At 40.4% G+C, this 26,384-nt stretch overlaps 1 protein-coding gene across 4 annotated transcripts in view; it reads left to right on the forward strand.

Annotated features, from left to right (window-relative positions):
- The first annotated feature begins 5,734 nt into the window (after positions 1–5,734).
- Positions 5,735–26,384, forward strand: part of ADAMTSL3 (ADAMTS like 3) — a 170,750-nt gene continuing 150,100 nt past the window's right edge. Inside the window, exons 1-2 of one of the 4 annotated variants that reach the window (XM_072934075.1) lie at positions 5,735–6,022; positions 7,899–7,990. In XM_072934075.1, the coding sequence (XP_072790176.1) occupies positions 7,916–7,990 (75 nt within the window). In that variant the 5' untranslated portion in view covers positions 5,735–6,022; positions 7,899–7,915. The other 3 variants (XM_072934074.1, XM_072934076.1, XM_072934073.1) reach the window with 3 other exon arrangements.

Here is a 26,384-nt window from a genome sequence, read left to right on the forward strand (position 1 = left end):
AAAATACACATCCCAGACTAAATCACAGCAAAAATATTATACAAATCGTCCTTTTACAGAAAAATATAGATATGGGAGATTTAGATGGTATTAGCAGATGCCACAAAGTTAAAATAAAAAACACTGTGGATTTTTTCAAGTATCATAATAAGCCCTTGAGCTTGAGTTGGTGAAATTAGGTGAAAAAAGAGAAAACAGCACTGAAGCAATACAATAAAAAGAAGGAGGGAAAAAAAAAAAGTAAACTTTTTGTTATCCTTTTCTGTAGGTATCTCTGACTTATTCCAGCCAGGTGTAAGCAATGTGAGTGTGTTTGTCCCAGAATGTCAGGGCTCCTAGTGCACTAACAGCCATCATGACCTTGACCAGCCTCAGCTGAGGCTTCTGCCCACGCTGTGCCCAGGGCTGCTGGAGCTCCATTTAAGCTCTGGCCTGGCCCTCAACCCCACCCTTTATTCTCCCTCGTGGTTTTGCTGAGCTGTGGGCTCTGCTGGCCCATGGACTGATTTTCTGGCTTGGTTTGTGCCTGCCTGGTTGTTGTAACTTTGCCTGTGCCCTCTGCAGCCCTGGCTGTTCCCTCTACCCCCTGCATATCTCACCCAGGAGCAATGGGACAGGGCACAGCCTCTGTGGCTCACCTGACTGGGCTCTCTGTTCTGTGGGAAGCAGCTGGACTTTGCTGCTCCTTGGGTGAAAGATTGTTAGAGCCATGTCTGCTATGTACTTTTGGTAAGGTGAAGTTTCTTGATTGTAATATCTCTTCTTAGAATTCATTTTTTGTGATCTGATACAAAATGCTTGAATTCATATCTACTTTTTGAGGGTTAAATGCAATTGAGGCTGTACATAGTAAGCAGTTAGGCTTGGCTATTGTGACAATGTTGTGCTTAAAAATTTAGGTATAAATGCAGAATCAGCATAAACAATGGAAAATTGTCTAGTGTTTTGGTGTTTTTCTCTGAATGTTATTCTGCTCTGTAATCTACCAGAGTCTTTTCCTAAATGCCCAGTGGAAATAAATGAAGGCATCACTGGACAGTGTAACATCTTAAGGAGCTAGTATGTATAGCAGTGATACTGTTTTCAATGATAATATTTGGAGGTGTTGGACTGTAGCAATAAACGTCTTCTCTGTGAGCAGTCTGTTTACAGAGAGCTCCTAGTGACTCTCACATGACCAGCACTGAGGACAAATTGAGTTTTGTTGGCCTGATAATGGTTGCTACAGTACCAGAGGAGGTACTTTTCCCTGAGAAAATTAGAGGTCCCCCACCAGAAAGGTTAAAGGGCTGTTTCTGTGTTATTGGTGGCAGTACACAGAGATGGGAAAGGCCTTTGAAGAACACATCACTGCACGAGTGATCCTCCTCTGCAGGACGCCAGCCTATGCCTCTATTTGCCTGGTTAAATTAAGCAGTACAAGTCAGTTGGCTTATAGTGGCTTTTGTCTGCTATGGAAAAACAGCCTTCTGTAAGTTGGTAATGGGGGAAAAAATAATTTTTTTGTGACCTTACCAGATACAGAAGTAAACAATAGATTTTGTTTGGTAGAATATGAAATGTAGAAAATGCAACAGATAATAGGCTTTGGTAGGTGACACTGGGCAAGCTCCTTGTTTAGGCTGTCCTGGTTTCCAGCTGTCAGTGATCAAACTCTGCTCTTAGCTACACACACAGAAGCTGTTGCTATGCATGGTCTGTATTGGCACTGCTGTGCCCAGCACCTGGCTCACTGTGTGAAGGTGCACGGTGAAGTGTGCATTCAACTTCTCTTTTCATAGCCTCACTCTGTGTGTCACTGGTATTCATCCCAGTGATGTATTGTGTGTTTCTTCCAACCTTTAATTTTTTTTATTCCTTCTCCCTGTTTCCTCCTTCTTATGTTCTCTCCCATTTCCACATTGGTGTGCCTCGTGGTGGATGCTGGTGTAGTGACATGCACACATGGCACACAGGCTGCCTGCTCTGCTCTTGCTCGTCCCCAGTGAGCCACTACAGCAAGGGCAGGTCCTGCTGACCTTTGTCCACTGCTCATGACTTGCAATATAATTGATTTCCTCAGAGCCTCTGTTTATTCACCAAATATTGCCTCTTCCACATAGCTCTCAATCGCATCTTGTTTTGCACAATAACAGGAGTGAGGGCCATTGCAGAATGAGGAAAACGGGTCACTGGTACTGTTGCATGAGAAGAAAATGGTAGACAAGTTCAGGAATTCAATATGCCATATCCATAGTCTCAGTAGGGATATGTTATTTTGTTATAAGCTATGTGAACATATAGCTATGTGTAGATAAACTGGAACTGTTTTACCTCTGCAATGAATTTTTCATTTTGCTTAATCTGCATTCAACCTTTATCGATACAAATTCATATTTTCTAATTATGCTCAATATAGTTACCTAAATCCTTTCTAAAATATATTTTGCCAACCCACAAAATGATCATGTAAGTGTGTTATCAGTTTATCTCAAAATGCTTATTCTAACATTTTAGTTAAGGCTGTGAACTGTGAGCTAGGATAACAAGTAAGTTTGTGCCATTTGAAAGTGTGTTTGTTTTGATCTTACTGTATAGGATCATAAATATGAAAATGAGCTGTAAGTTGTTTTGCTTAAGCACCAAAAGGAATTTGAAAGACAAGAAAGGATAAATATTTATTTAAATACTTGAAATAGTGACCATTTGACTATATTGTTTAGGTAATTCTAGAGTCATTTGAACACAAACTGAGAGGAAGACAGTAGTTTTCTTCTACAATGTTTAGGTCTTTACATAAGCAGTTTTTCTTTCTGAAAGCCTCATTTTTTTTTTTTTTTTTTTTTCTGCTTACTGTTGTGATGGAGCTGTTTCCAAAGCCCAGGGCAAGGCTCTACATGGAAGGCAATGGGTTCCATAAGACTAAGAAATGAAAGACAGAGTGCTGTGGCTGAACTTTGTACCTTTTTACTAATAGAGGCTTTACTCCTGATAGGGTATAACAAACTTGTGAAGGGTGACAGTGTGTGACTGTTCTCTGCCCTGGAGGGCTTGTTATTTCAGAGTAAACAAAAACCCTGTGCACATACAGTGCGGGGCCAAAGGACTGATTAGACTGTGTCAGGGTTCTCATTACTCTAGCTACAGGAAATTTAACATTTTGCTTTCATTAATCAATCAGGTGCAGCTCTGTTACTGATAACTTTGAGATGTTGAACCAAAACGCAGTTTCTGCATGGGGCCTCTGCAGGATACTTCCAATTTTGCTATATGTTATTCAGAATGCTGATTTATGAGCCAAATGTTGTTCTGCACTGTTTCAATGGATTTTCAATTTGTAGTTTAGCCAAACATTTTTTCTCTTGAGTAGTAAAGGCTTTTGTTGTGATGAAAGAATGGTCTCCGTGATCATCAGATTTGTGTAATTGAACTTGGTTTGGGGAAATAATTATATATAAGTGGAATCTGTTGAAGATGTATGTCTATCTGCATTTCAGGACAAAGATGAATGGAGAAGTGTTTCTCATTTAAATATGAATGTTTTGTATTAATGTTCAAAGAGTGAAATTTGGTGGTTATCATGTGATTTAACAGAGGTTTTTTGTTTGTCTGACCAGAAATTGAATTTTTTTTCAGTTTGGCCCTTTGGCAGCTGTATCTTCCAGAATCTTTTTTCTCTGCCTGCATTGTTAACTGTAAGTTGAAATTTTCTATTGCAACTGACCATAAATCAAGAAATTGCAAACTATTTCATGGTTATGTTTGATAGTGATGACACATGGTCTTAAGTCTGTGTAAAACGAAGGATAAGACCATCATATTTCCAACCCTCATCCTCATTAGAGCAATGGCAGCTGTACAGAAGGATGACATTGCTGTTATGTGTTCAATGAAATAATAAGTGCAAATGTCCATATTTCACAGTTTTATGAACACTAAAGGCTTTAGAGTTGTCATTTTTCATGTAATTTAAATTATGTATATTTTAGAGACCAGCAAAAACAAAGCACATGCATAAAATAAAATAAATGCTAAAAGCAAGAAACAAATATATCTGAACTGAGTGTTAAAAGTATTGCTATAGTTTGTTACTCAAATCTTATACTGACTCTGCTGGGCTAATGTGGCATGAGTGGGAATTAAAAGACTGTGTGGTGAAAACTGTGATGAAGGTGATACCTAAAGCACTTGACACTGGACCAGGGATGTGCAAACAGAATCTAATAGGCAAAGAACAGAAGTTCTGCCTTGAAGAGTTTGTAATCTGTACAAGACAGGGGAAGTAAAAGGTTTCCTTAGAGAATGATGTTTTATTTTAAACTCAAGTAGTTAACTAGTTTTTGCAGAATTGCTGACAAACTTCCCCAGGTGTGAAAATCAGGTGACCAGAACCTTTAAGTGGTGGCCCTTTTAACTTCAGGGTGTGTGTTAAGGAGTTTTCTATGGAGCTGCAGGTGCTGTGAATTTTGAAGTGCTTGATTTCAATCACATCTTGCCTAGACACCTGAGTTTCATTCAGTTTTTTCTTGGCTCAGCAGAAGAGGTTATGAAGACCTCCAACAGGAGTCAAAATTTCAAAGCTTCCAGATTCACTGTAAATTTATAGAGAAAATAGTCAAGTGGCAGGAGTATGTAGTGAGGCTGAGGTGAAGAAATTAAACTGGATAAACGAGGACACAAATCAGCATTCAATGAGAATGAGATTCACATAGGAAAGAAAATACCCTGTTTTCACATAGGAAAGTGCTGTCCAAAACCCCGTATAGTTTCTATGCATATGCTCCAAATACTGTTATATACTCTGGGTGCTCATCTTCCTTGCAAAAAGGATGATTTCAATGTAATGTAACCAGAGCTATGGATTATGGGGGAGAATGGAATTACCAACATTTAAGTCATTTCAGCAGCTGGGGTAGAACCTTCCTGATTCTGAAATCTCCCTGGGGGCTAATGCTTGTGGGTGCTTATCTCCATTTTCTTATGTGCTGTAAAAATTCAGACAGAATATCTAGCTTGGGGCCAGGATCACGTGAGGAATTAAGTGTATGTGTAAACAGCAGCCTGGCTTGAGTTGCTGAATCTGTTGTGACCTAATATAGGCTGCTTTCTACTACACAATTTTTCTACACTTAAATTTATTGCAGATGAACAAATGTTTATAACACTTCCATATATAAATTATAAGAGAATAGATACTCTAAGTAACAATGGTGCTAGCTGGGTACATTCCTAAGAAGATGGCAGGTCTTGAAGGTCAGCTTTATCTCCATGGTTTGGGCAAAGGAAAATGTATTTTGTACATTAGGTGATCTAATGGCTAAATTCTGCCTTAAAAATCAAGTGATCAAGTCTGAAGTATTTGCTACCTGCACAGGTATATAATTTTGGAAGATAATACTTGCAGGGTTATAACTGATGTCATAGTGAAAGGACTGTTTAAGTAACAGTGGCAACTGGAATGGATGGAAAGCCAGGCTTTCCAAGAAGCTGATACGCTTTCAGCTGAGCAGTATTAGAAAAATGGGAGGTTGGGTCCTTAGCAGCACTCTTGCCCGTTCACAGCCTATTATCATCACGTACAGACTAGGAAAAGCAGCTTGCCTCAGGTGTCTGGGCTGAGTGGGAGCCCGGGCAGCGCTGGTGTCCCTGCGGGGTCCCCCCGAGCCTTCGCCTGCTCCGGGCCGGGCTGTCCCGGGCTCTGCGGGCTGCTTTCAGCAGAGGGCACTCTGCTCCTAACGATAGAGGAGGCGCCTTCCCTTGCTGGTGAGAACCTAAACAGATTGGAAAAGTTTCCAGTGCAACATATTTGAACAAACTCTTCATCGGTTATGTTTAGTTCACTGGAGCATATTTTTAACTTCAGTGGCAGGGATCAGAGCCCTTTCTCTACGTGCTGCTCTTAGCGGACTCGACGAAAGCTTGGAACATCAGTGGAAGCCGTAGAGCAAAGGTAGAGGATTTTGGCGTTCCTGTTCAGCCGCTCGAAGCTCAGAGGGAGAACGAGAGCAAAGCTGTCGTACGAGACATATTCGCCAGATTTACAGTAGGAAACCTAAAATTATTGTAGAGGGCAGCATGATTAAAGACCTACTCGGTGTGCGAGCAGATTTGTAGCCGTATAGCGAGAGTTACTTGCAGATGAGACACAGGATGGTTGTGGTTTTGGAAGCTGCTTTGCATCAGATTCGGAGGCTGACTTCACGGTAGCTTTCGCCCCTCGGGGGAAGACGAACCACTTGGTCCCGAGCTGCCGGGGTCTCGGCCCCCGACATCGGAGCGTCGCCAGCGCCTCCGGGGGGTGGGGAACGGGCTGGTTTGGCCGCCCGCCCGCTCTCGCCGGCCGGGGGGGCAGCGGCTGCGCGGGGGGCGCCGGGCGAGCCGCGGAGCCGAGCCGGGCCGGGCCGGGCCGGGCCCCGCGCCGCAGGTGGAGGCGCCCGGGCGGCTCGGGCCGGGGCCGGGGCCGGGCTGGGCGGGGGCGGCCCGCTGCCAGCAGCCTGTAGGACCTTGGCTGGGGCGCGGCGGTGGGCTGGAGCCCGGCGCGGGGAGGGGCCGCCGCTGGCGGGGCAGGCAGGATGCTGCATCCCCGGTGCCGTGACAGCCGCGGCTCTCCCGTGCGCCGGCCGTGCCCGGCCCGCTCCCCGCCGCCCTCCCGGCCCCGCTGCGCGCTCCCCGGCGCGCCGCACCAGGTGGGTGAGCTCGGCAGGGCCGTGGGGCAGGGCAGCCCCGAACCCCTGCCCCGAACCCCTGCCCCGAACCCCTGCCCCGAACCCCTGCCCCGAACCCCTGCCCCGAACCCCTGCCCCGAGCGGGCTCCGCAGAGTCTCCGGAGGGGCACGGCGGAGCGGGGCTCCGGGAGCCCAGCACCGGCACCTGGGAAACGCCAGAGCCGCTGTGCTCGGCCGCTTGGGGCTCTCGGCAACGCCTGGACACGGGGAGAAATAAGTCTTCTTTCTTTTATTGTCATAGTTGATACTTTTGAACGACAAAAGCATCCAGGAGTTCTAATGATTTTAGGACGGAGGGGAACTTGACGACGGTTTTGGAGGGAGGGAATAAAATGCTTCTTCCTGTAAGGAATCTTAATTATGTTCGGTTGAACAGGTGCAAGAGCTGTTTGGATAGATGGTTTTCCTTTGGGATGCCTGCTTTTTTAAAAACGAGTACTTTATTTGAAGGAGAAGTTTGTATTCTCTGTGTGACTTGGCAAACTTGTGGGGTGGTGGCTGAGGGGAAAGGAGGGCTGCTTGTGTGTGTATTGGGGGTGCATCAAACTTGCACTGATTTAAGATCACTCTGGTAGTGTATAGTCTAAGGCAATAAGGTGCATTGGCACAAGAAAATAACAGAATTAGTAATATTACATGGTGGGGTTTTTGGCAATTTTAAATTGACAAGCCCATGCTGGCCTTGTAATTTTGATGATTCCTAATTTGATGGATTTTTGGGGTTTTTTTTGGTTTTTTTTCCAGAATTCTTATTGAGCCCTGATTGTTTAGTCTCTGAGCTTTCAAAGGCAGTGCAAATGACTGCTGAAATCCCAGGGCTGGGCTTTCATCTTTGAATGGTGAAAGTGCTGGAAAGTACATCAGGAGTTCTATGCTCCTTGGATTTTACATTTGAGAGATCAGAGTGGGAGGGATTCCCAATTTGATAAATTCTTCTACATGCAGGAAGTAATCAAGCTTGCCCGCTGTTGCCAGCTTCCCCGACCGTCTCCTTGTGGTCCATTTCGGTGCCCAGTTGGATCTGCCTCACCCTGCGGGCTGTGCTCATGGCATGTGCTGCGCGCCCGCCGCTCTGGCCAGCGCAGCGCTGCGCTGTTCGCGCTGCCAGCGGCCGCCCCACTGCGCTTTAGGCATTGAAATTCTGGCGGAGCCCGCTCGGTTTTGTTTGTAACTTGAAACTATTTCTCTCGGCAGAGCCTCAAGGCGTGAGGATGGCCAGCCCTAAAGCCGCTGGGCTGTCCTGGGAGATCACTTGGATGGCTTTTGCTCTCTATGCTCACCTACAGGTAGGTAATGAATTTGTTGCTGTTGTCATTTCTGGTCCTGTATCAGGTGATCTTACTGCACACTTTGCATTACTGTTTTAAACCAGAAAACTGCTAAAGGAGCTGCTTTGTAATTAAAAGCTTCCCAATGAGAACATTTTCCTTTCACCATTCTTTCAAAGACATTCATGCGGGAAATGAATATTCTCTCTCCTGCTTAATATACTCTAGCTGACTTTACCAAAGGGTGACCAAAGGGAGATCTTTCCAGATGTGTAATGCCATGGGTCTTTCTAGGCAGCACAGCTGTTCTCTGCCCCCAGGAGTTTAAGCACCTGACAAATGTTAAGGTGCTGTAAGTGACAAGGGTTATAGAAATGCCTTGGTAGGAACATCTAAAGCATTTGCAAGTGGGAAGGCAGGGGAGGTGGCCCAAAAAGGTCTTTGCTCCAAGTGTTCAATGAGTACAGGAACCATGGAGGCAAAACCATAGCTGCCATCTGATCTATTGCCTGACACGTGAGCCTAATCAGTTCCAAGTGGTGAGTATTTCAAGAAATATGGTGTGGTGGTGTGCTGCAGAGATGTTGTTTTACAATATGTCATTCTCTATACTGATACTTCCCGCAGCACAAAATATTTCAAGGACTCTTTGGTAATAAATACACATAAATCCAATAAATCTATAGAAAAAGATAACTAAATAAACTGAGAATTATTTTTTTATAATAAATAGGAACATTTTTGAAGCATTTTAGTAGTTTTCAACACAAAAGTAAATTCTTTAAATAAAATCGGTGTTATTGTGTGCTGCTTGTACTATTGCAATGCTGAGAAGTGGAGCCTGATGTGCTTGACAGTATATAAACATACATCCTGAAGAATTTTGAATTGAAGAATGCTACAGGAGGCAAAAGTAATATCAAAAGGAGTAAAAAGAACTGAGAAGATTGTTCTAGACAGCTGAGTAAGCTGTGATCAGTTTATGGTGGATGTTGAGGTTCAGGGTAGTGGGAATGGGGTTCCCCTGCATCCTCAGCAGCACTGCTGAGTGCTGAGAGTGATTTGGCAGGGGATGAACACCTCCTCTCTGTGGATGTGGCTGCAGCTAACCAGTGCACTGGTTACTTGAGTAAAGAACTTGCCATCAAAGTAAATGTTTGCATCTGTATTAATTGTGCAGTAAAACACAGTGTATTCAACTCATGTCTGAACAGATAGGGCAACAGTGGGATCTGCTTTTTGCCTGCATGTTTCTTATGCAAGGAAAAGTTACAGATTTGCTGTGCCTGTTCAGTTTGTGTTTTTGTGTGAAAGCAGTTGAGTGATGCTGTAGTACCCAGCCCTATAAAACACTCAGGAAATAGTTCATGGAGTTCCATTAATAGTTCTGTTCAAGATAAGAATAGAAGCTCAGAGAAGGGACATGTTAATTTTGGTTTTGTGCCTTTTGGTTATGAAGGGACCATTTTCTGCTTTTAAAGTGTTTTCCTTGTATTTTTTCTTTCACAATTTTTCTTACTGCAGAGCTGGAACCAGTAGTGGCATAGTTTCCTCTTCTCCACAAATGGTTTGGCAAAGCTTCACTTGTCTCTTTATAATAAAAACAACCAAAACACATTGTAGTAATCAATTGGCTATTGTGAGTAGCTTTATGAACACTTCAGTCCAGGTCAAATTTTATGGTGTTGATTGTCCTTTAAAATACTGTAATCTGTTTGGCATATTTGAGTCATTAGCACTTAACCCCAATCTTGTAGGCCTTTTTTCTCCTAAGTTTTAGGTGTTTTATCACAATTTTAGGCACATTAAAGATCTTTTACATTATTTAACATAACATTTTTGGTATCCAATAACCATTAATTCTTTAATTGGTTGCTTGGGGCCATACTAAATGGACCACACACAGTCATTTTACCCTAATATTGTACCATAACTTCCACTTCTGTTATTTTTGGCTATTAAAGTGCTTATGTCTAGAGCTAATCAATTAGAAACAATTGGATGCTGGGCAAGGTCACAAGTCTATGTCATATCACTTATGTGCAATTGATTAATTTCATCCTGCTTGGGGCAGGTACAGAGTAAAAAAAATGACCATTTAAAAAGAATGTGGTGGAAATGTGGTATGAATGTAATGCAAAGAAAACTTTAACATGAGAAGTTGTGAAAAAGAGGTAGCTGTTCCTGAGAAGCAGTGGAACTTAACTTTGGTTGTAGGAGTCCTTTCTGATCCCTCACAGCATGGTAATGAGCAGTGTGGTGCTTAGCTGGGCTCCAAAATTATCTCTGCCCTTGCAGATGTGCTGTGTCTCAAATTTGACAATTATTTTGTCAATGGCAAATTAGTTGCTATACTAGTAGGTAAATTAGGTTTCCTAGGATAACCCAGGGAGAAGTTTACCCCTGAGCATTGTTGAGCTGCCTGGTTGTTAAATCTGCTCTGTGACCAAGAGCAGTGACATAAATCACTCAGGAAAAGATTCCTTGTGGGTAAAGCTTGGCCATGTTCTTTTGCAAGTACAGAGCTGGCCTTTTCTTGTATGTGCCAATATAAATGAAATTAATGGACCTGCATTAATCTAAAGCCAGTGGTAATACAAGCAGATTACATATGTATGTTTTTCTTGAAAACAAACAAGACAACTTGTCTATCAAATGGTAGCAGCAACATGGCGTGACTCATTGTTTCTAAAGATTTAAATGATAATTCTACCCAATGAAGTTACTGTATTCTACAGATTATGTGTATTTGGGAATGTTAACTACATCCCTAGCCTTGAATTTATTGCTAAATATTGTTTAAAAGTCTCCTTATTTTTCCTCACATTATAGCAGGAGAGCTATTAATTCTGCAGATTTTAGGAGAAGGTTAAGCTAACAAAGTACAAGTGTCCAAGTCCAGTTCTGCTGTTTTGAAGTGATCTCTTGAGTATACATTGCTTCATATTGGTAATTGAAAAGGCAGGATGTTCAGCCTGGTAACCACCTCTTTCTTAACCTTGTGATGATACTTTATTACACCATTATATTTGTAATGAAATGTATGTAGGACTGTACATTTATAGTCTTACTAATGGATTACTGGCAGGGAGGAACGATGGCTATCAGACTTGTATGGGCAAATATATATCAAGAATTTTACACATGGATTCATTTTAGATTTATTCTCTGGTATGTTGTTTTCAAATCAGGAATACACTGATACTTTCTTATGTTCCTATAGTCCAAATTAAACCCTCTACAAGTCAGTGCATTTTGCCTCCAAAGACCATGGGGCTGGTAATGTGTGCAGAGGGAGTAACAGCAAAGACACCATGTCTGGATATTTAAGAAGCATTAAGTCTTGGTTTCTATGGAAGGGAAAGTTTCATAGGTCGTATATTCATTCAATAAACTGCTGGTTGCTTCCATGATTTATGTTCCTGCAATCCCTGCCTGCATTATGGTCTTTTCTAACTATCTGTGATATTTTGGAAATGAAGGATATACATACTGAAAACATTATTGTCTTCAAAATGATTCTGCCATAACCAATCTGCCAAAAACTACCAACATAGTAAATGTCTTTAAGGCTGAGCTGTGCAAGGCCAAAAATCTGATGTCCATTATATGACATAGTGGACTTGGAGACCATCTTTGTGGAAAACCTTTGGATTGTTTTACAGTCACTGAATGTGTTGCACACTGATGTCCAGAAAATAGATTATGAGCTACATGTCATACAACATTCTTAAGTCTCCAGTGACCTAGATCAGAAATATCAGGGTGAGATTGGAAAGTCCCAAGTTAACCCTGAAGCAGTTTTCTGTTTCTGTAGGCAGGTGGCAATTCTGCACCCATCTGGAGTTCTGCCATCAGCCTCAAAAGGCCTGTGGTTTTTTTCTTAGTGTGAAGATTGAGTTGCTGCTTCTAAAGACAAATAACACATCTGAGACTCTGTACAAGTATTTAGATTTAAAATATTCATTGCTATTGACAAGGTTGCAACTTAGTGACTGCATTACCAGAAAACTTGTGCTTAAATTTCTGAATGTGCTTTAAATTTATGACTGATAATGATTGCTCAGCCAGTGCTCATAGAATCTGAACTGCTGTTACCCCTGGTTTACAATCCAATAGTGGAATTGCCTGAAAAGTTGTTGTTTCTTGTGGCTTGAGACACAAACTATGTACGAATACTTTTTAAAATGTGTCGTAAAAAATTAAAGTCCGCTATGGGAGAGGACCAAGAGTACAGATGTCATCAATGGAGGCACTCCTTTACTATCTAAGTTATTTGTTATGATGATAATTTCTCGTGAAGTTAAACTGAAAGTTGGACAGAAATTCTCAGATTAGTTGTGTGTAGAGCTGCATATTTTTGTTTCCAAAGCCAGGTATCCAAGAGTCTGGTACACTGAGAGAAGCCTCAAGAATAGGAATAATTTCTAACAACTGCCAGTGGCTTTGAATTTCTCTTGAAAGAGTAGTCAAGAAATGACGGAATGGCTCTAGGATGATCTTTGGTTTAGAAGACACTTGAATGCTTAGTCACTGATAATTACTCATTCAGGTCTGCTTGGTGTGGCTGCATCCCTCGTATTCCTTACCAAATTGGGCCATAAACAGCACTGAGGTGGCAAGTTTTGCACAGTGCACCAAATTCCATTCCTGCCTTTGCATCACAGAAAATGGACATGATTGATTGTACTGATATTAAAACTCCTACTCTTAATCCAGAATTCAAGATTTAGCCATCCAATATAATGCATTTTGCTTCAAAAGAACACACATTTTAAAATTGGAGTCCTTTTTATTTGCTGTTACTTCTGTAACCTGTAGGTTCACATATTTGTCTTTATGTTCAGTTTTTGTGCTTAAAGCTTTTCTTTAAACATTTCTCCATGCTCGCCTGAATCCCCAGGAGCTCCAATATGGCTTGCAATCGAGTAGTAAAATGAATTCAGTGATAATGGAAGCAGAGTCATAAGCATGCATCTATAGTTGTTGGCATTGTAAGTCTATGCAAGAAATCTCAGGTATAACTTGTATGACATTGTGCAAATGTTGCACTTTAGTCAAATCCATGTGTTAGTACAGTTTTATACAGTTAACAGTACTGATAATTCTGTGGCTGTGCACAGTCCAACACGGTCACACTTGAACAATTCCAGCGTAATTCTTATTAGGTAAAATCTCTGCAAAGCAGGGACAGTTTGTGCATGGTGAAAGAATGGGTTTATTTTTGAAGTACAGTTTGATAGTGAGCACAACATTCCAGAGGGGACATTGGATATAGCCAAGGTAACTCCAGAGGGAATGCTGAGACCCACGCAGGAACTGCAGTTCTGATGTGCCCCATGCACTCACTTTATTGTCAGTGATAGACAATAACTCCTTTAGGTTTTGAAATTGTGCATGTAACTTCCTTTCCTGTAAGGAGAGAACTTGATATTAGCTGAAGAATATAAACTGTCAAGTGCCCTTGCGTTTGAGGGGCAGATTTTCAAAATTCCCTCACTTCAACTTGTAGGAGGGAGGACAGTTCTATGAACTCCTTTTTGGATGATGACAGCCATACAAGAGCACTAAATTAATGCAGATAGAGCAGTGTTTTCAGAAGGGTTTGTGGAGTCTTTGTTTTGATGACTTTCAGTAAGAGCAGAGATGTTAAACAAAAACACTGTTAAGTACTCAATTGCATTGATAAATGCTTAGCTGCATTTCTCAAAACAAGGTAAATTTCAATTAACCTAATGGGAGCCAGGTATTAGGTGCCTTAGGCACTTCTAAAAAGTCTGGTTTATTTTTCATCATATTTAGCTGATTAAACCAAAATTTTCACCCTAAAAATTCTTTTGAAATAATAGGTTTCTGGTGTGTGAATTCTAGTACTCAAGTACTTATTTGATAATATTTGAGAAGTGCAAGTACAAGTGTCATGTGTTTATAAAGAGAGGGCAATTTTTGAAAAGTTGTCCTAATAAATCCCTTCCAGACAACATATTACATAAAGTGTTTAGCAACAATGTTATTTCTGTTTCTAATTTTGTATTTATTAGATTTAACATCATTATGGAGGGAAAATGAGAACAATGTTTTCAGACTGTTTTGAGAAATGTGGTTTCCAAGAATTGTCAGTTTGTCATGCTTCTGGATGCACTAGAAACACCGTGAATTCAAGTTAGCTCAACAAAATTGTGAAGCAATATTAAAACTGCATTTACGATTGAAGTTACTAGATTGTTTCTGTATCTTAATGGTTGTCATTGGTGTCCTGGTGGGAGGTCCCAACTGCTTAATGAGACTGATTTGTAGCATTAAATAAGTGGAACGTTTGTTTATATGTTGAAACATATATTTCTGTGTTTATGTAATGGTGTTTTTTTCTGTCATCAGGTGCTTTGCCAAAAAATTGAAGCTGCTTAAAATTTATAGGATGCAGTCTCCTGTTAGTGCATGCAAGTAATACTGGGCAACATTTACAGTGTATTTGTGAAAGGACCTGTAGGGGCTCAGTGCATGGTAAATCAAGGTGTAGAGGAGAGTTTTAGTTGCCTTTTAGAAGCAATGAATAAGGTGACATGGACACACCTGCACTGCTGCAGAACGTGAAGAGTGAAGGATTGTGTTTCCTCAGTGTCTGGCAAGAAGTGTTTCCTGGCATGCACCTTGCTGAAGCTCTGAGAAGATTGCAGGAACTGGCTTTATTCCCAGCTGTCTGATTCAGCAAGAAATTAACTCCAATCCCCCCTGTTTTTGTTGCAATTTCCCTGCTTATATACGTGGCTCTTGGAGGCTATCTACTGGGATGGAGAAATGTGAAGGGACAGGTACTGATTCTGATTAATTCAGATTTGTCTCTTCTGGTGGACATTTTCTTTTCTTTCTGACTACTGCAGCCTCTTATGGTGTAGCAGTGGTGTGAAAGCAGAAGGCTGAACAAGTTCAGTGCTTTCTGTGGATGTACAACAAAAGAAATATGCTAATATATAGTTTGTCTTCCTCTCCCGAGAGTCTTCTCTTATCAGATGGTTTCAAGGTCTCATTATTCATTTGGTGTTTTGTTCTCTTGAGTCTTTAAATGCTTTTAAATCATTCCCTGGTTGAGTAACAGGGATGCTGGCTGAAAACCCCAATAGCACTGTAGTGTTGAGTATTATCTGCCTGCTAGGCAATGTCCTAGCTGTAAACTGCCAGGTGCATGTGGCACATTATGGATTCTTTCAGCTGATCTCATCAGCACTTCTGTTGAAAGTAGGACAGAGAATCCATCCATCCCTGGAGAGATGGGCTCTGTGTGCTTTATGCTGTGTAGGGGATTTTGCTAACTGATAAGATTGCTTGAACAGGCTTTGGTTTTGTCCCCTGGTTTTATAACTTCATTTGAACGAATATAAGGTGCTTTATGTGACTGAAAAATTATATGTTTTCTCTAGACTGGTGATTCTCAGATAAGTCTTTTCAATTTTAACAGCAGTTAACAGTGCTAATTGAATGTTAGGAAATGATGTGAAAGGGAGGTGTAAGCAAAGCAAAGAGTACCATCCTTTCACTGTAGGTTTGCCTGTGTTGGTGCACTGTATACAGCTCAAATCCCTTTATAAATGGGCTGGAAAGGTTAGGCAGGTTAGGCTGGTAACTTCTTTCTTTGAGTGTAAGAACTGAATGCCTTTAAGTAAAACCACAAGATGGAGAATGAAAATATGAAGTGTGGGTTTCTCCCATGTAATGATGATGATATTTGGCATTCCTTCCCATACTTTTTGAGTGGAAGGTTACATGGATGGCAGGGGAGACGAGTACTGGGAAGATCCACTTCAGTACTGTACAGGTGAACCCCAGCAGGCTGGCAAGGTGAGTCCAGGAAAATATTGCAGCATTCTTGCTCTGGACATGCTTTTTGGGTGTCCAGTTGTGGGCTGCTGTTGGAAGCTGATAGACTGGGTGGTTCCTTGGTCTGAATCAGTTCAGCTGTTCTTAGGTAATTTTGGTATTCCTTGGGGCAACGCTTCAGTGTCATTGAACTAGAACCAGCTCTCGAATTATGTCACTTATGAACCATCATTTAAAAATTAACAAAGAAATACATGCTGTAAACTCCAAGAGTATCTGGACAATAGTCCTGGACATGGAAACTTGCTCTAAACCTAAATGGGTGCCTCCTTTCTGAGCTTCTTTCTGTCTGCTGGGAATATTTTTTAATTTTTATATATTTTTTTTTCATGTGAACATTTTTAGGATGTTTCTGATATATTTTCAAATGTTGGAATTTTAGAATGATTTTTCAAGTATGCAAGGAAATTCAGGCTTAATTACTGGAATAGCTCCTTGTTTTTAAACAAACACTAGTATTTTCTTGAGGAAGATGCATAAACAGCTTCTGATGGCTTAGCTTAAGTTCCACTTCGATTATGTGTTCAGTCCTTCTGTAAAGCAAAAATATTCCAAACATTTTCCCTGCATGAAAGAGCACTTGCCTTCCCCTCAGTGTAAAACTGCACACCCAAATGCTTTTCCCGTTTCCTTTTCCTCCCTCTTCCAGTTAAATTTGGAACACAATAGGTTGGTTAAAACTATAAGGAAAACCTCCAGAATGCTGTCTTAACATATGGGGTTTTGCCATGCAGCTGTTTATCTTCTGCTAGGAGGGAACTATAAATGTGTTTTTAATGCCAGGAGCTGGCTTAAAATGCCATTAGTTATCTGGTGGGAATAGATTTGAAAATTAGTAAGCAATTAGATCAGTGGGCAAATACATTTTACTTAATATTGTAAGTCTCATGGGCCTTTCCAATATCCTGTTAGCATCACCTGTTCTTAACACCCAACCTTTTAAAGCTTTTCCCTTATGTAGTGTGACAATAAAGGGAAAATTTTGTTACGCTCATAAATAAAAATTAATAATTTAATTTTAATTAAAAAACCTCCAAGCTGCATGGCTTCTCCAAGGGAAACAGAGATGTTCTCAGAACACTAAGCTTTTCTTGGAGAAAATTTCTTCCTGTAGATAACCATCTTGAGAAGGGCCTTAGTTGGGATAACAAAACATGTGGGTTTTGTTCTGATCTTTTGAACTTGCTTGAATTATGTCCTTAGCAGACATCAGTGATGCATTTGTTTGCAATTGCTTATTTTTATTGCTGAATTTAGACTTCTGTGAGCCATCTGTAATGTCACATAGATGCCACTATTCAGAAATGGGGGAAATGTAGGAATTAGAAACTTTCTTTTTACTATTTCAAATGTTAAGACCAGTCTTTGAGAATATTGAGGAAAAGACCCTACTCCTCTTCACCTGTGCTGTCGAGTGCCTTATCATTCCTTGTCTGCCAAAAGCTCACTTTAAATCAGTGATAGTATGAGGGCTCTTGTACTCCAAGCTCTACAAGATTTCAGTTCTGAAAAAGATCCTTCATGAGATTCCTGTGCCACAAGTGAGACCTTATTTTGAAAATTCAGATTTTCTACTTCAACAGGACAGCATTCTCCACCTGAGTAACAAGTGAAGTCTGCAGGCACTTTGCCTGAGACATCAGTGGGACTTTGTCTGGAGGAGGACCTGTCCATAGGAAGTAAACTGAGGCTGAATTTTAGTAGTGCTAACTACTTGGCCATCACATTTCCTGTAGTGTGGTGTGAATCACTCCATCTCTTCATCACATAACTGCTAAGGACAGATGGCATCTAAAAGTGGTGCCTGCAGATGTTTTCTTGAAAATTGGCTGTATTTGTCTCTCTGGAAAAAAAAAAAGCAGAAATAATAAAATAATTTTCCTGTTACTTATAAACCTTGCAGGAGTTGAAGTGATTTCTATTTTTTTTACAAGTCACTTTTTATTTTGTGTCACTGAAACCATTTTGTCAGGTGTTAAGGTCCATCTCTGTTGGCAGGAGTTCCTCTGAAGTGCTGTAGAGGCAAAGATCAAAATTGATCCTTAGAGCATGTGCATTGTTTTTCAGTAGAACTGAAGCTGAATGGTGAAACTCAATTTTAAAAATTAATGCAGCTCTTTGCTAGAGTTATTATCTTCAGAAGATGTCTCTGAACCTTTTAAGGGGTTGCAGTCTCCACTGAATGGTGCAGTTCTGAGAGTGAAAAGAGGGAGACACGAGTACACCACCAGCGAGGAAGACAGAGCTGATTTCTACATGTAGCAGCATTTTGTCTGTGCAGATGAAAATTGACATCATGGTGCAGGAATGTTGACAGTGTTTTGCATTTTGCTAGCTGCACTTACTGGAAAGCATGTGTTTCAAAGGGAGTTTTCAATTTTTATAAGTCTTTGCTTCCATATTAGCCCAGTCTTACTTTGAATGTTGACTTGAGCTATGAATAAAATTTAACTCATGGAGTAAGATTCCTCTGGCACAAAATGTGAATGAATAATGCAAACATTAACTACTAATGTGTATGTCTGGGTCAGAATAGTCAAAGCCAACCTTTAGGTTCCGCTGTTACCACTCAACATTGCCTCACTCTGTTCAAGAATGTCTTACTCTGAGAGTAAGGATGCTGAGTTTGGATGATCTTGTCTCAAGAAGAGCTCCACTAAGTGTGGAGAAAGCTTAGCTGGCTGCACAAAACCAACCCTTTGGTTGGGGGAAGTTTCCACTAATGTGGTTTCTTAGTTCCAGATGGGTCTGTGAAAGAAGTGAGCTGAGAAGTGAATAAAAAAGACTAGCAACAATCAAAAAGTGACACTAGCTCTTCATCTGGAGAGTAATCATTCAGATAAAATTGGCAAAATTCAATTAGATTATCTTTCAGTAATTGGCTGCCTCTATCTTTGACTTTCATAATCCAATTAATTTTCCAAGAGTTATATACTATGTAGAAAGTTGGCAACCCACGTTTCCCATGTCATCAACTCTATCCAGTCTCCTGAGAAAGAGTTTTTTTAAGTGCAACATCCTTGCACCTGCTAGTTCTTCCCCAGCTCTTCCCAAAATCAGACTGTTCTGAACACCTTCATAGATTTATTCCACATTACCAAAGCAATTTAGTGACTTCAGTAGTGGGATTCCCCAGCTGATAGGAGACAGGTCCAGTTTCATAAACCTGCTCTTGTAATGAAGGACCCAATTCTTTTTTCAGTGTTTGGGATAGATGGATTTGAAAGAGTTAGACATCTGTATTCTGAGAAACTACATTTAGGTGAAATCAAAAGCACCGAGTACCTGTCAAAGAGACTATTCCTTTGCCTGCAGAGAAAAGTTAGCATGTTTTTTCATGAGGAGCATTTAACAACCCTAGAAAAACACAACTCTCTGTTTCAGGCGTGCAATATCTCAATTCTCTGCTGAAATTTTAAATTTTGTTCCTATGTGTATGGAAATACATGCATGTGTAGCATATGTGATTGCCCTGACAAAGTCTCAGGCAAACTGAGATTGTCTTCAGCCGAATTTTAGTCAGAATTAAGTGTTAGAAAGCTGCAGGTTCCTGATGGACTCTTCCCTATATAAAATTTACAATTCTGCTGCATAAAACAGCGATTTATCCCAGCGTTATTTTTAGTTGAGAAATTAGACACAATCAGAGCTTTTTGCACAGCTGAATAAAAATATGAGGTGAGAAAAATGGGGAATGATGCTTCATGTTGAAGGGTAATGCATTTTGCTAGCCTGAATACCTGCGCTGGGACTTGCAGTGGCATGATAAGTTTTGTAAAATAGAGACCTGCTTGCATGATTTTGTGTTGGAATTGCCTCTTTTAATAACATAACTTAGGAAAAAAAAAATCCTGTTCAGAGCTGCATAATTAGCACCAGATAGGTCAGAAATAATGTATGGAGCACCTGAGTAGGAGTAAAATTTGTATTTCTGGGGCCATTCTTGATTCTAATGGATCTTGCTTTCAGCAACTCATTACTCTGTGCAGGTATTTGTGTTGAAATTTGTCCAGTTCTCTTCATGGATGCTCGTTCTGTGCAGCTTTTAAAATGCTGGTGTGGCTCACCTGTGTCTGTTGCTCCTTTAGGAGAGCTGCCCTAGCAGTGCAGTTTCTGTGGCTGCCAGTAGCAGAGATCTCTGCTGCAGAAGGGGTTTTTCCCTCTGGATTTTGATGAGGGTCAGCAGCTCCCCCAGGCTCTGGAGCTGCACAGGGCTCAGTCCTGGCTGCTCCGAAGGGCACAGGAGAGCTCCTGCTTTTCAGGGGCATGGAAGCTGAATTGCAAGGCTCTCACCTACCTGATGTTTTCCTACATCTTGGTAATGCTTATTCTATATTTTTTATTTACCAACTGCAAAAAATTTAATGATTAGTCTTAATATTTCATCAGAACATTTCCACATAACAATCTGTATTTCAAATATATCTCAAGTGCTCAATTATTAATTGTCATGATACCAATGACTTTTATTGTTTATTTCTAGAATCTGATCTCAAGTAGAGCAAGAACCATACAAGATTTATTGTTAGGGGTGAAATTTAAACTTTATTTGGATTAAGTGTTTAATAGTATAATTTGCTGCATATGTTGCAAATACAAGCTACTATGAATAGATCCTCTGTAAAAAAAAAAAAAGGCATTTGATATGTTATGTATGGACTTAAATCCAATATGTTGTTAACTTAACTGAAGGAAATTATATGAAGAGATTTACAGAGGAGGGTTTATTCTATTAACTTTAATTTTTTAAAAACTTTCCTCAACTGAAGTTGAATTTGATTTCTGTATTTTGACTTTGTTTAAAATGTGCTGTACATAACTTCCTCTGTTCCTTGAATATTATTCTGAAAATAGTACAAATTGGCTGTTTTTTATCTACATGAGAAGAGAAAAATATAATTAGTAGCAATAGGTGGATTCTTTATTTAAGTGGGGTTCCCTGATTTTTTATTTATCCACTCACAGTAGACTTGAGGATTTAAGCACAAGGTTTCCTTTTACATTACTAGATATTTTTAAGATGTAATTTCTATACCTTGTAAAGAACTGTGGGGGAGACCCTCCCTTTCCTATGTGTCTTTGGCCCCCAGCCTCCCAGGAAGTAGTGGTACAGAACACACTGGTTTAGAATAGGTATTGGTTTGGATTCTTATGACTTTTAGGTAATTTGGAATGACTCCATGTTTGTAAATGGCAGAAATGAAGAGTTTTGGACTGTTTTGAGATTTAGAGACCACATTAAGTCTTCTTGGCCTAGAACTTTTGAACTGGAGGCTTAATTATTGTCCCACACTTCCTTTTAAAGTGTGTAGCTGCTTCTTTGAGGGTTTTATACAAGTAGGTAATCAGGTTTGTTTTTTTTAAATTGGTTGTATTTTTTTATAGAATAATTTGCAGTCAGTACTTTTTGTGTTGCTCTAGCTTTAATAACAAATGTGGGAAATCACTGCTAGCATTAGCTTAACTTGAAGAATTGAAAAATCATATAGGGAAGGGATAAGTCTCATTCAGTCATTTTTGAATGGTTTTCTGCAAGAGGGTAAAAAATTTTAGACCTTCTACGATGTGTAGGATTTCCTTCAGCCTTTCCACCAGGAACTATAAAAAGGTTGTATAAAGACACAGAATAATTACAGCCTGAGTCAGGCCAGCAAGTTGGCTTTTTCACTATAATCACGATAAAAGAACATCTATCTTGGCCAAAAGAACTGGGCTCTGAAATAGAGATGGTCTGGACTGATTATTCCAAGTACAGCCAATCTTGCAGATAAATACACAGGTTAAGATTTATATGTGGATCTTGTTATTTTAAATGGTTGCTGTTTAGGCTTCTTATAATTGTGTTTTACTCTGTGTAGAGTGCAGAGGAAACCAGGACTGTAAAACGTGCAAATGAAAATAGGAATATTGCCACAGATAATTCCAGCATGGCTTAACAGCGAGTCTCTTATTGTTTTCAATTTGCAAAGCAGTGAAGAAAAGAACGTGAAGAAATGCATAATTATGCAGGATAAGAATAGATCAACTGAATCAGTAGGATCACAGTATTTCACCACTGCAAGTTCACCAGATTGTGAAGGTTCCAGCTTCAGCAGTTTCTGGTGTCGTGGTTGTCTTTGGTCTGAGAAGTTATAGATGTGTAGGGCAAAAGGAATCTTCTGCAATTAACTAAAAGGGCAGATGAATTTATTTCCTTCCCTTTGCACAGTCCATTGTTCTTGGATTCTGTCTGTATTTTGAAAAGTCTTAGAATGCTAAAGACAAACATATGAGAATCTGGAACCATGCTAAAGCTTTAGATACTGAGCTGTTAGGGTTGGCCTCAAAGCTCACATTAGCTTGTACTGGCAAACTAAGAGCTGACTGTGGATAAGAAAATTCAGGGGAGGTTATTGCCACAGATCCTTCCAAAAGTGCTCAGGAATAGTTGAAAAACATTCTGTAGGAATAGTGACCCTCTGTAAATCTTTAAAATTAAACTATTCTGTCAAGAATTCTGTCTAACCTGAAGTGCAAATGGTAGTGGTAAAAGAGCAGCTGCTAGATACACAAGAGTAGGTGATCTTGCACCACTGGTTAGACATGAGTTATGTATTGGGGACTGCACATTTCCCCTGGCCCTTGCTGGCTTTAAAAGTAGTGAGCAGAGCATCCCATGTCCTACCAGAGGCATGACAGTTCTTCAAAAGACAAGTTCAAGGGGAAAACCCAGGATTACATGTACTCTTTCAGAATTCAGTATATAAAAACTGCTTTTGAAAAGCTTTTCCTTAGTTGTCATCCTAATTCTGAGCAAAATAGTCATGTTTTCCACTTGGCTGGAGCAGGAGAGGCTGAATGAGTGGCCTTTAAAGGTTGTCCATGGCATTTAGAGCTGATTGCTCATTTTGCATGTAAGGTAAGTGTGTTAAGAGATTTGAGTGTATCAGCAGCAACAATAAAAGTCAGTCCCTCCACAGCCTCCACTGTTCAATCAGGAGGGTTTTTCAGTAGCTTAACTGCAGTCTGTGCTTTGTACCCAGTTGTGGATCTCTAAGTTTCAGCTGTTGGTATGTTCAGTGAAATACCAGTAACTTGGTACCTGCTGAAAAGTTATCACTTTCTCCAGTTAGCTTCTTCAAACTGCTGGTTAGGAGAAGGAAATGACCATTTATCCTCCTATCCATCTGCTATGGCATCAGAAACTCCAGAGTGATATTCCGGAGTAAAATTATTCTGTTAAATTTCCTGTAGAAAGACAATCATAATTGGAAAGCAGTGCATGACTTATGACATGTCTCAGTTCATCTGTCCTGGGAACTATCCATTGTACATACACATCTGCTTCTGTACACCCACACAGGATGGGAAGATATTCCTCCACAGGAAGGTCTTCCGTTCCCTCAGAGTGCAGGTGGTATGTATTGGCAAATCCGTGTTGTGGACGTGGGGCCAAGTTCCCAGAGCAGTGCACACAGAGAGGAGGAATTCACTCAGCTGCTCGATGAGAATACAAGATGAGCGAGCAGGAATACAATCACAGGGCCCATGTTCCTTCTGTGATAACTGCTTCACTCACTCCCACTTGCTACTTGTTGCATTTGAAATACTGACCATGAGAAGACTAAAATTACTATATAATGAGATCAGTCACAAGGAAGACACTTGGTACTTAAAATATTTAAAGAAAATGCTGAGCATTTAATAGGGCATCATACATTTTTAAATTCCAAAACTAGACAATGTCTTGCCTTTGAATTATTGATGTTCCTGAGTGTTGTCCATTTTTTAGCCTTTATTTTTTCATTGAATGCCTTTCCGTAATCACTTGGATACTTTTAAAATTGCTTACCAAAATTTATTTGCTGGACACGAAAGACGGGTGATAAGGTTGTAGTGTTGAAACTATCCTGATTAGAGGAGGCACCCTGTTCTGAATTAGCAGTTCCTATTTTCATTTTATGTCTGACTTGCTCAGCTGTGTCTTTTAACATTTCAGCAATTCTGGTTTGTTCAGAGGATTTATTTCATTCTTTCCAGCATCTGGGCCTGTGTTTATCTTTTCTCACCTCAGTAAGAGCCCTTTCCCCTTCACGGTATCAGTCCTCCAGCATTACTGTACACATTGTAGAGAAGACTAAAAATGAGTCATTAAACTAATGACCATTAGTCTTAACAGTTGTCAGTGAACAGATGCCTGCAGTACCTGTCATGTGATCTTTTAATTGCTTTGGGGTTTGCTGCTAAAGCAGAGTAATCTAAGTAGTGGCTTATTAGTGAGCATACACGTGAAATGCTGTCAGTTAATGCTGGTAAATGAGTTGTGACCAGGAAGGGAAAAATCTTCAGATTAATGGTATATCCTCTTACACAGTTGCATTGTTTGGTTTTTGCTCAGTTATTGAACCTTTTTCTAGTTAGCATTTAATTTTAATGCTGCATAGTGTGTCTGGCTCAGTACAACACACAGTTAAAACTTTGCTCTGCTTGAGATGCTTTCACTGGCAAGAGAGAAAAATGAAATATTCTTGAACAACCACCCTTTCTCCCTTGCAAAAAGGGAGAGGAAGCTGAAAAATGGATGGGTCATAAATACCAAGACTGGCATCACTGGATTGAAGGAATGGTTAAGATGAGATTTAAATGTAGCTAAATTAGTGTGCTTGGAGAAGCAAGCTGCAGTGTTTGAACAGTGGGCCTCAGTCTGGGAAACCATTTCAGCAGTAGCACATCAGTTAGGAATGATGATGCTGGAAGTTACTGTCAGTAGTGTCAAAGTGGCAGACAAATGGTAAGAAAAAAGTAATTTCTTAGGGGAAAATGGTTTACTATGAAGTAGCACGCTCTGCCTCATGGTTGGTGTATCAGAAGCTTAAAACCTTTGGAGTATTTGCAGAAATGTGTTTGAGGCTTAGAAAGTTCGTGCTATGAACAGCTTCTTTTGGGAATTTCTTTTTAAAATCGTGCTGAAACAGGTGTGCACACGTGGAGGGCGCTTGGCTGAAAGGCATTCACCTCATGTGCCTTATTAATAGCCTTAAACCAACATTCCTACAGCAGAACCATGACCATTTAACTGCTTCCTTATTGTGAAAATGTGCCTGACCAACTCAATGTGCGAGGCTGCTCAGTCCATAAACCCTGCAAAGGGACTTATTGCAATGGAGAAAGAAGAGCAGACAAAGAGCTGGGTTAATATCTCTAAAATTATCAGAAGTAGTGGAAAACTAACAGTGGAAAAAAATCACATTTTCCTCACCATATGTTAAATGCATTTGTGTGCTGAGCTGTTGGAAATCCTAAGTGAGCCTGGGAGTGAACATCTGGCTGTGGCATTTCTCTACAGTCTGGTTTCTTCCAGGTGAGAGAGGATTCGTCAGCTAGAGGTAACAGGGAGGAGAACCACTTTGAATACTTACACTGTTATTCAGGGTGGTCTGTCTTTGTAAGTGGAATTTTGGGATATATCCCCTCTGTAGCCCCTCTAAAGAAATGTTGATGAGATGGTAGCAGGTGCTCCTGGTGCTCTGCTGAGAAAGGTGCATGAAGAGCAGTGTTAGCCCAAGCTCTCCTGTGGCATCCACAGGGCTATTCAGTCATTGAGAAGCTTTTTGATGGCAGATACTGATTATCAGAAGCTTTCTATCTTCCTGATCTCTCAAGTTGCTTAGTTGCATGCCCTTTGGCTTCTCCTACTTGATTTTTGGGCTGTTTCATCTTAGAGTTGTGCAGAAGATGTATTTTCCTGCTGAGAAATTATTCCAGTTCTTGGTGGCTGAGAGTTTGCCTGTTTCCAGGTCAATTCCATCCATTTCATCTACCTGTTTAGCTCTGATAAACACCACACTGTTGCTGATGACAACATTTATAAACAGTATGCAATGAAGAAAAATGACTAGTGCTAGGGCAGCCTTTTCTGGGGGCTGAATACTTGCCAATTTGTCCCTGCCACGTGAAGGAGATGTTCAGAGACTGAGGGTGGGGAGAAAACTCTCTGTCATGAGCAGTGAAAGGCATGGCAGTGCCCTGTGATATGTGATAGAGTCACTGTTCAGGTCTCCTCACATGACAAAAGTCTCTGGTTTTAATTGCCCCCATGAACAACTTTAATGCCAAAATCTTCAGCATTTATTTCTGAAGTGTATAGAGGTTTAGGATTCTTTTTTTTTTTTCCCTAAATGCCATGGTTTTAATACCATTCCATCACCCCACACATTTCCCTTCTTTGTGTTTTCATTATGCAACAGGAATTCTCTTAAAAATCTGGATCAGCCACTAGTTCTAGCAGGTGTTTGGCTTCTGAGTGCCAGAGCTTTTTTCTTCACACAGCTTATGGATGAGAATTTCACTGCCCTTAGGCACAATTTCAACTGAAGTATATGAAAAGAGTGTTACTGTGTCAGTTCAAATTATATCACTATTAAAGAAAAAAACTCAAAAGGAAATTAAATATAAATAATCATACTAACATAACACAACATTAATAACATTAAGGTTATAATTTAAATTAAAAAGAATTGGGAAAATCTGAGTCAGGAGTCCCAGACTCTTCTGAGAG

Source organism: Taeniopygia guttata, chromosome 10, assembly GCF_048771995.1.
Source record: "Taeniopygia guttata chromosome 10, bTaeGut7.mat, whole genome shotgun sequence".
Lineage (NCBI taxonomy): Eukaryota > Metazoa > Chordata > Aves > Passeriformes > Estrildidae > Taeniopygia > Taeniopygia guttata.